Consider the following 11,055-nt stretch of genomic DNA (forward strand, 5'->3'; position numbering starts at 1 on the left):
GGGATACAACAAAGGTGGTCCTAAGGGGGAAATACATAGCCATCCAAGCCTCCCTCAAAAAAATTGAAAAATCCAGTACACACCAGCTGTCTCTACACCTTAAGGAACTGGAGAATCAACAACAAATCAAACCAACTCTACACATAAGAAGGGAAATAATCAACAATAAGCTGAGATAAATGAGGTAGAAACCAGAGATACAGTAGAACATATCAATGAAGCTAGAAGCTGGTTTTTTGAAAGAATCAATAAGGTTGGCCACACTAATCCAAAAGAAAAGAGAGAAAGCCCAAATTCATAAAATTTTGAATAAAAAGGGAGAGATCACAACTAACACCAAGGAAGTAGAAACAATCATCAGAAATTATTATCAACAGTTATATGCCAATAAGCTAAACAACCTATATGAAATGGATGCATTCCTGGAAAACTATAACTCCTAAATTTGAGCCAGGAAGAAATTGACAACCTAAATAGACCAATATCTAGTAACGAGACTGAAGCAGTGATCAAAAACCTCCCAAAAAACAAGAGCCCAGAACCTGATGGATTCCCTGGGGAATTCTACCAAATTTCAAAGGAGAAATAACACCTATTTTCCTGAAGCTGTTTCAAAAATTTGAAGCAGAAGGAAAACTTCCAGACTCTTTCTATGAAGCTAGCATTACCCTGATCCCCAAACCAGGCAAAGACCCTACCAAAAAAGAGAATTTCACAACAATATCACTGATGAATATGGATGCTAAGATTCTCAACAAGATCTTAGCAAACAGGATTCAACAGCACATTCAAAAGATTATCCACCATGACCAGGTGGGATTCCTCCCTGGGCTACAAGGATGGTTCAACATTCGCAAATCAATCAATGTGATAGAACAAACCAATAAAAGAAGAGCGAAGAACCCACGGTACTCTCAATTGATGCAGAAAAAGCATTTGAAAAAATTTAGCATCCGTTCCTGATTAAAATGCTTCAAAGTATAGGGATTGAGGGAACATTCCTGAACTTCATCAAATCTATCTATGAAAGACCCACAGCAAATATCATCCTCAATGGGAAAAAGCTTGCAGCCTTCCCGTTGAGATCAGGAACACGACAAGGATGCCCACTCTCACCACTCTTGTTCAACATAGTATTAGAAGTCCTAGCTACAGCAATCAGACAACAAAGAGAAATAAAAGGTATCCAAATTGGCAATGAAGAAGTCAAACTCTCTCTCTTCGCAGATGACATGATTCTTTATATGGAAAACCCAAAAGACTCCACCCCCAAACTACTAGAACTCATACAGCAATTCAGCAACGTGGCAGGATACAAAGTCAATGTGCAGAAATCAGTGGCTTTCTTATACACTAACAGTGAAAATACAGAAAGGGAAATTAGAGAATCGATCCCATTTACTATAGCACCAAGAACCATAAGATACCTGGGAATAAACCTAACCAAAGAGGTAAAGGATCTGTACTCAAGGAACTACAGAATACTCATGAAAGAAATTGAAGAAGACACAAAAAGATTGAATACCATTCCATGCTCTTGGATCAGAAGAATAAACATTGTTAAAATGTCTATATTGCCTAGAGCAATCTATACTTTTAATGCTATTCCAATCAAAATTCCACTGGTATTTTTCAAAGAGCTGAAGCAAGTAATTCAGAAATTTGTATGGAACCAGAAGAGACCCCGAATCGCTAAGGAAATGTTGAAAAACAAAAATAAAACTAAAGGCATCATGTTACCTGATTTCAAGCTTTACTACAAAGCTGTGGTCACCAAGACAGCATGGTACTGGCATGTACCACCAAACAGACACATAGACCAGTGGAACAGAGTAGAGAGCCCAGATATGGACCCTCAACTCTATGGTCAAATAATCTTCGACAAAATAGGAAAAAATATGCAGTGGAAAAAAGACAGTCTCTTCAATAAATGGTGCTGGGAAAACTGGGCAGCTATATGTAGAAGAATAAAACTCGACCATTCTCTTACACCGTACACAAAGATAAACTCAAAATGGATTAAAAAACCTCAACGTGAGACAGGAATCCATCAGAATCCAGAGGAGAACATAGGCAGTAACCTCTTCCATATCAGCCACAGCAACTTTTTTTAAGATATGTCTCCAAAGGCAAAGGAAACAAAAGCGAAAATAAACTTTCGGGACTTCATCAAAATCAAAAGCTTCTGCACAGCAAAGGAAACTGTCAAGAAAACAAAGAGGCAACCCATGGAATGGGAGAATATATTTGCAAATGACAGTACAGACAAAAGACTGATATCCAGGATCTATAAAGAACTCCTCAAACTCAACACACACAAAACAGATAATTATATCAAAAAATGGGCAGAAGACATGAACAGACACTTTTCCAATGAAGACATACAAATGGCTAACAGACACATGAAAAAATGTTCATCATCCCTAGCCATCAGGGAGATTCAAATCAAAACCACATTGCGATATCACCTTACACAAGTTAGAATGGCCAAAATTAGCAAGACAAGAAACAACATGTGTTTGAGGAGATGTGGAGAAAGGGGAACCCTCTTACACTGTTGGTGGGAATGCAAGTTGATGCAGGCACTTTGGAGAACAGTGTGGGGATTCCTTAAGAAATTAAAAATAGGGGGCGCCTGGGTGGCTCAGTGGGTTAGGCCACTGCCTTCGGCTCAGGTCATGGTCTCGGGGTCCTGGGATTGAGTCCCGCATCGGGCTCTCTGCTCGGCAGGGAGCCTGCTTCCCTCTCTCTCTCTCTCTGCCTGCCTCCCCATCTACTTGTGATCTCTCTGTGTCAGCTAAATAAATAAAATCTTAAAAAAAAAAAGAATTAAAAATAGAACTTCCTTATGACCCTGCAATTGCACTACTGGGTATTTACCCCAAAGATACAGATGTAGTGAAAAAGAAGGGCCATCTGTACCCCAATGTTTATGGCAGCAATGGCCATGATCGCCAAACTGTGGAAAGAACCAAGATGCCCTTCAACGTACAAATGGATAAGGAAGATGTGGTTCATATACACTATGAAGTATTATGCCTCCATCAGAAAGGACGAATACCCAACTTTTGTAGCAACATGGACAGGACTGGAAGAGATTATGCTGAGTGATGTAAGTCAAGCAGAGAGAGTCAATTATCATATGGTTTCACTTATTTGTGGAGCAAAACAAATAGCATGGAGGAGAAGGGGAGTTAGAGTGGAGAAGGGAGTTGAGGGAAATTGGAAGGGGAGGTGAACCATGAGAGACTATGGACTCTGAAAAACAATCTGAGGGGTTTGAAGCGGCGGGGATTGGGAGGTTGGGGGAACCAGGTGGTGGGTATTATAGAGGGCACAGATTGCATGGAGCACTGGGTGTGGTGCAAAAACAAGGAATACTGTTATGCTGAAAATAAAAAAAAAACAAGAAGTAATTAAAAAATAATTAAAATCCATGCACAAGGTGACATATGTAAGTGATCAATCATTAAATCCTATAACTGTTAACTGGAATTTCAATTAAAAATTAGAAAAAAATAAGCAAACAAATACATACATACATACTATGGGCAAAATAGTGTGACTAATAATAATAATGATAATAAAGTAAATCCATGCTCATTTAGCCAGAGTTTTTCTTTTTAAAGATTTTATTTATTTATTTAACAGAGAGAGTGATCACAAGTAGGCAGAGAGGCAAGCAGAAAGAGGGCAGGAAGCAGTCCCCTGCTGAGCAGAGAACCTGATGAAGGGCTTGGTCCCGGGACCCTGAGATCATAACCTGAGCCAAAAGCAGAGGCTTAACCCGCTGAACCACCAGGCACCCCTAGAAGGAGCTTTTCATTAATATAATAGCACCAATGTTTTGAAATAAAAGAGGAGGTTGACAGGTCGACTTGTCAAATTGTAAAATGTAATTTCTCTAGTGATGTGTATATCATTAAAATTTTGTTGAGCTACAGTCAATGATTAGCTATTATCCCAATAATTAGTAAATCTTATTTACTCTAAATTCACTAATATTAATAAGTCATTCTTTCTACCACTAGTCAGCAACTATTTTCAAGCAACTGAGTAACACAGTTACATAATGGAAACTTAGAACATGAGAAAGAAAAGGAAGGTATAGTATTTAGAATGATTATGATCAAGTCTATAAATACTAAGAAAAATTTATACGGATATTTGATAACAATTTCACTATTTGACTTATGGAGATGCTTACTTCAAAACACAACTGCCTGACCAATATTTTGACCTGAACTTTTTCATTAGTAGTTATACTAACCAAATAAGAACTGAGCTATGAATTTTCATCTTTCTTTCTTTTCTTTTTTTAAATCCAACTTGATCATGGTGGATGATCTTTTTTTTTCAAAGATTTTTATTTATTTGACAGAGATCACAAGTTACAGAAAGGCAGGCAGAAAGAGGGGGGAAGCAGGCTCTCCACCAAGCAGAGAGCTTGATAAGGGGCTCAATCCCAGCTCCCTGGGATCATGGCCTGAGCTGAAGGCAGAGGCTTTAACCCACTGAGCCACCCAGGCACCCTTCATTTTCCTTTTTTTTTTTTTTAAGATTTTATTTATTTATTTGACAGAGAGAGATTACAAGTAGGCAGAGAGGCAGGCAGAGAGAGAGAGGAGGAAGCAGGTTCCTTGCTGAGCAGAGAGCCCGATGCGGGACTCGATCCCAGGACCCTGAGATCATGACCTGAGCCGAAGGCAGTGGCTTAACCCATTGAGCCACCCAGGCACCCCTTCATTTTCCTTTTGATACATTGATTCAATTCCTCTAGAGGTGGTGCATGTATTTCCTTGAGTGATGTAACTTTGGTATGTGACTTAACAACCTCTTTAATGGATTTTATTTACTTTTACTGTGTTAATCTTATGACTCTTATTTCACTGGGCTAGAATTCTGTACTTAACTATACTACCTAGTATTCAAAGGAACATATGAACACTGATTTCTTAGGACAAATTGTCATATTCATATTATAGTAAAATCCACATTTTTCGGATCATTTAGAATTAGTTTAACACATGATTATTAAAAATCATAAAGTTTATCAATGGGTACACATAATAAAATGATAGCTAAGAAATTATAGCATCTAAGTTAGATCTCTGGATTGTGTATTATATCAGAAAAAGCAGTAAATATTAAAAAGTTAAGTATATAACCAAGAAATTAGAAAATAAAGCACTGAAGATACACGAACATAGAAAAGGGCATGAATTTAGGTGGTGTAGGAGTGTTGACCATATTGACTCTGCCTTTGGCCCTCCATCTTGTTCTTGTTTCTCCTCTCTTGGGGCTACATGTTCCAGGCCTCTTGGAGATTAATATACATGTAACTTAGAAAATACCTGCCAAGGCTGTGATCAGGAAAAGGCTTGCTCTAGTCCTCCATACATTTGTTAAAGATAACAGTTTCTTTTCTTTTTTTTTTTTTTTAAAGATTTTATTTATTTATTTGACACAGAGAGAGAGATCACAAGTAGGCAGAGAGGCAGGCGGAAGCAGGCTCCCTGCCGAGCAAAGAGCCAGATGCAAGACTCGATCCCAGGACTCTGCCATCATGACCTGAGCCAAAGGCAGAGGCTTTAACCCACTGAGCCACCCAGGCACCTAGAGATAACACCGTTTCTTGCCTTCCTGACTCACAGGTGGTGCCCCAAGAACTCAAGGTCAGCTATCTGTTAGGTGCATGTGAACACTTTGATCTCATTACAAATGCCTTCTGCATGTCCCATTGTTCTGTAATTTCTATGGACTAAGGTCTAGACATTGCAGAGAATAGCTGTGCTCCTCTGTACTGCTGCACACCTGCTCCCCTCTGTCAGCCAGTTATCCTCAGTAAAACTCTGCATAAATTGTGTGGACTCACCTGTGTTGTATTGAGGTCTCAAGGTGCCTTCTCAGTAGGGAGGACAGTCTCCCCTCCCCTACCTTCTAACAGGTACTTTTAAGAATTAAGGGCTTTTATAGTATGAAAATCTTTGGAGATATTAAGAAAAAATGAAAGAAATGAAGAACTATAGGACAAAAAATGAAGATAAGACGACAGATTTAAGGGAGAATAATACAATGTTGAACATAGTATGGAAACTTAACAATAGTAAATTTTAAATGCTGGGTGGACTTTTTTTTTTTTTTTTGAAAATGTGACATACACAGAAGTCAATTTTAAACTCTGAACAATCTATAGTAAAGGAATTGGATTATTAGTGTAAAATCTACCCGCACCAAAACCAGAAACTCCAGTAGGACTTACAGCCCTTTTTAGAATTGTTTTATCCTGCCTGAAATTTCAGTTCACCTATTCCATATTACTTCCTCAGATCTCTGATGTTCTTAAAACATGGGTTAAAATAAAATTAGGATTTAGGCACCTGAGTGGCTCAGTTGGTTAAGCGGCTGTCTTAGGCTCCGGTCAGGATCCCGGAGTCCCAGAATTGAGTCCCGCATCGGGCTCCCAGCTCCATGGGGAGTCTGCTTCTCCCTCTGACCCTCTCATCTCTCATGCTCTCTCTCACTCTCTCTCTCTCAAATAAATACAAATCTTTTAAAAGAAAAAAATATAAAATTAGGATTTTCTAGGTGTTTTGTTTTGTTTTTCCTTTGGAGAGGACACATGGTCTGTTAAGACTTAGATATCCTACATGGAATTGTAAATATCTTCTTTATCTTATTTTACAAGTGAAGTTACCAAGGGTTGAGTGGCAAGTACCATTTTCCTTTCTTTTGAGATTTTGAAGTAATTCTACCAGAGTATAAAATATGTCCCCAAGATGGTAAAGGCAGTGGTATGGAAAATTCAAGAACTTTTGATAGAAGACTCCTTCCTGTGTTTTCTGTTATTCCAAAGTCAGTACTCTATCAGTCAATTCAGGTACAACAAGCAAAGCCCTCTCTGAGAAGCCATGCTTTCTTAAAAGGAAGTGCAGCTATTGAGCCAAAGACTGGAGATCAAAGGGAAGAAGTGTGCTTATTGTAATCTATACCTTTGGAGTAGGTCTCATGGATCTAGGACTCTGGCCTCTGAGGAGAGCATTGGCCAAAGTGGTGGTGAACCTCTGGGATTTGGTGAAGGGCTCAGAGGCCTGGGATCTAGAGCTCCAAGGGCAAGACTTTTTATAGCTGTGCCAATATCTTTGAGGCTGACAGTACTGTTGGTTCTGGGAATTACCAAAAAAAAAAAAAAATGTGTGTGTATATATATATATTATAACTATATGTGTATGTATACATATAGTATATCATATCATTCTATCCTTATCTGTACTACATTTATATCTGTATATGGTAATGTAAAGATTGTAAGGCGCTTCCTTTGCCAAGGTGAGAGTCAGTGAGGCAGCTCTGATATGAACAACACTCAAAACATTTCCCATGTGCAGTTTCCCTCTAGCGTTCACTACTCATGGTAGCTAAAAATGGAGGACTCACAAAGGAGAAATGTGATTTGTAGTTTCCTATTCTCTGTGTATGAAAGCAGATTACAAAGGGGAAGTTTGTTTGGAATTGTCAGGCAGCAAGCTAAACACACATACACACACACCCCTCTGAGGGCACTGTCATTGATCAGGAAATGCAGAATAATTCCATAAAAATTGCTGAAATTACCTAAAATAATGGAAAAGAGAGCTGTGCTGAGAATTAGTATATTTTGCTTATTGTTCAATGGCTAGTGTGTAATGATCCCACGTGATAAAAAAAATCTCAGGGATTTTCTGTCAGTGATCTGTGGTACAAGCTGTAACCTTTTTCCTGCCAGAGGACTAAAATTTATCAAGTGGGCAAATTCATTTGAGTTGAGTTTCCTTTTGGAAATCATAACTTTTTAGTTTTCATTCTCAGGTAGAGGTGGATCACTCACATCTTGATTAGTTACAGGTGGCTCATTCTGCTGTGCATTGGGATCATGTGGAACATTCTGCTCTTCTTTCTTATCCTTGTTCTTCCTTCTCATAAAAAATGAAATTAACAAACAACATAATATAGCCAAAAAAGGCATCAACCAAAATAATAACTGGTAAGTCTTCTGCTGCTGCTGCTTCTGTGACACTCCAGTCTTATTTCTTATTGGGGGTGGACCACTGTCAACACTGCCTCCTGTGCCTCTTACCTGGCAGTCAGGGGGGTTCCACTCATCTCCACAATGGCAGTGATGTCTATTGTTGCAGATCCCATTCCCATTGCAGGTCTCGGGCGAACAACTGGTATTCAAATATGCCAAAGGGATACACTTCCTTTGGACGCAGATATGGTCTTTACCACACTCTGTACCATCTTTCACTTCACCAAGATCAGGCAAGGGCATCCCATGATGGAAGTCTATACCCCAACAGACATTATCATTGAGGTGAAGCCAATGCAGAGTAGAATGGTCTCTCAGAGTGGGGATTTTTGCCACATCCTTACACTGCACCCTCCCACAGAGGGTATCTGAGGTGTTACATTTTGTAAATCGATGGCCCTTGAGACCACAGTTACCAAAACGATCTCCTTGAATATTCACTGTACTGTAGCAAATCTGACTCGCACTCCTGGCATTTGGGCCAAAAATTTTGCTACACAGTTCATCACGGATATTGCATCTCTTTTCATAGCAGTAGCCACCCCCTGGGCATTCGACTCCATCTTGCACATACACATCTTCTGGGCATTGATAGGATGTCCCATTGCACCACTCAGGAAGATCACACTGATTTGCCTGTTCTCTACATAAAGCGCCCGATGGCATGAATTTGCAGTCTTTGCAACAAAGCCCAAAAGCACAAGTAGCCCCAGGACTCAGAGTACAGTCTAACTGACAGCATGGATCTTTTGTACACAAATTTAAGGAGCCACAGTCACACTCTTCTTCTTCTTCAACCACGCCATTCCCACAGCGTGTAAACTTGAAGCTTCTCTCTGGAGTGGGTGCGTGGAAGATACATCTGGATCCTGCAGAGGTGTGCCAATATTGAGCATAACTGCAGTTGCTGAATTTGGTTGACCACGGCTGTGCTGCATACATTATGCACCCATTGTCTGCACATTTACATGTTTCTTCATCATGCCCCATACCCAGAGAATGACCAAGCTCATGCGACACAACGAATGCAAAAAACCCCAAATCATCACTTGTGAAGGTATCCACTGCACAATTAGTATTGTAGTTACATATTGATCTGACATAAGATATGCCAAATGTACCATATCCTCTTTTTACAAAAACATGGGCAGCATCGTGGGGCACACGGATGTTAAAGCCTTTTTCCTTCCAGGCGCAAAATAAATTCATGAGTACATCCATGTTCTTTATTTCCACAGGGTTTCTTTTAGTCCAGACCTCTATTCCAACTAAACTCACATCAGTATTTAGGGGTTGATAGAAGGTATTTACGTGGTTCATAGTGGTAATCACTTCCAGTTCCACAGCTGTGACATTATATTCACGATAAGCGTATCGATGGTAGTCTACCACCACTGCCATTTCAACAAATCTCTTGTGTGTCCACAGACCTCCATATCCACTTTGCAAAATGGAATTATTGCTTTCTTGAAACTTCATTTGTTGTACTATTTTTTCATCTGTCAACCCACACCTCATGAGTGGGAATTGTTTCTCCTCATCATATATCTTAAATACCAGATGTTCAAATGTGGAAGAAAGGCTTTTGGGCAAAATCTCATAAACAATGTGATTTATCTGTAATATTCCTTGAAAGTTCCCAAAACAGGTACTCAGAGAAACCAGTGAATCAGGATCCCCCTCCACGTAACCATGGTAATAGCAATCTTTCCGGACAAATGGCTGGTCTTCAAAAAGAGCACCCTGGTCTGTGTATGTGAACACTGGGAAGTTTTTGGACAGCAAAAGCTTCTTGACCTTTATATGGAAAACATGTCTCTGGCCTCCAAGATGCAGACAGTAAGAGATCCAGCCTGAAGGCTTCTTGACATTGCCAGTGCCTGTCATCCTCAAAGGAATCACCACTTCTGGGGGACCATGGCGATAGGAGTATCCAATATGGGACCATCCATAAAGGAGCAGAAACACCCTCAGCCAAAGAATGGGGACAGTGATCCTCACATGTACCAGGACCTCACCCACAGGCATTCTGGAGCCACCATATTCAGCCATTGGTGAGAACAAACCAGAGCAGGTCAGGAAACATTACTCTGCCTCCTCCCTCTGAGCTGGATGTATGCTGATAAATAAAGTCTTGATATTTAAGATCTGTCTTTTAGCCGTCACACCATCAGAGCAGCAACACTAAAAGAAAAAAGATAGAAGGGCAGAGACAGGTGTGGGAGATAAAAACAAGTCAAGGTGGAGGGTAAAGAGAAGGCTATGAGTTAAAATGGGTTAGTGTTTGGATCATGGCTCAGTATACTGCATTGAGTTTTCTCTTAATGGTAAGGCAGAGTGGGACTGTGTGAACAAAATAGTGGTGATTGGCCATAGGTTGACTCTAGATGAAGGACACATACTGATTCTTATATTGTTCTGTAAATATAGGAATGTGTGCCAACATTTTCACAGTAAATACTTAAAACAAAACGGTATTAATGGTAGCATGAACACCTATCACGTTTTAATGTAGCAGTCTCAATTTATACATATGGGCTGGATGTGAATATCACTACATAGGTCTTCCTTCCCACTTTCAAATGATAAATTATTTAGTCACATACATTACTCAGGCAAGATATAAAGATTACTCACATATATTATTATTTTTTCTCATTGTCTGTAATATACACTTCCATGTGACAAATTATTAATTATCCTGTCTCTTTCCTGCATTCCTCTTTTCTTCTAAGCCTGTGAAACTGCAAGGACCAAAGCATCAATTGTTTTCACAAATATTGGCATCAAAACCTGAATTTATAAGATTGCAAGATAACCTCTTCCTGGGTTTGATGGTAAAATGTATTTATTTCATAAATAAAATTACATATACACATTTTATATGAATAATAGAAGCAAGATAATGGTGCAACACATTCAGAAAATATAAATGAACATATATGTTGTGAGACTAATGGTCTGGAAATATTAATGGTCTTAAGTTT

At 39.3% G+C, this 11,055-nt stretch overlaps 1 protein-coding gene across 1 annotated transcript; it reads right to left on the reverse strand.

Annotated features, from left to right (window-relative positions):
• Positions 1 to 7,831: 7,831 nt before the first annotated feature.
• LOC122889461 (disintegrin and metalloproteinase domain-containing protein 20-like) lies at positions 7,832 to 10,120 on the reverse strand. The gene has a single exon (XM_044224620.1). It carries the CDS (start codon positions 10,118 to 10,120, stop codon positions 7,832 to 7,834), a length of 2,289 nt encoding a protein of 762 aa, XP_044080555.1.
• Positions 10,121 to 11,055: the final 935 nt, after the last annotated feature.

The sequence above is a fragment of the Neovison vison genome, chromosome 11 (genome assembly GCF_020171115.1).
Source record: "Neovison vison isolate M4711 chromosome 11, ASM_NN_V1, whole genome shotgun sequence".
NCBI classification, from domain to species: domain Eukaryota; kingdom Metazoa; phylum Chordata; class Mammalia; order Carnivora; family Mustelidae; genus Neogale; species Neogale vison.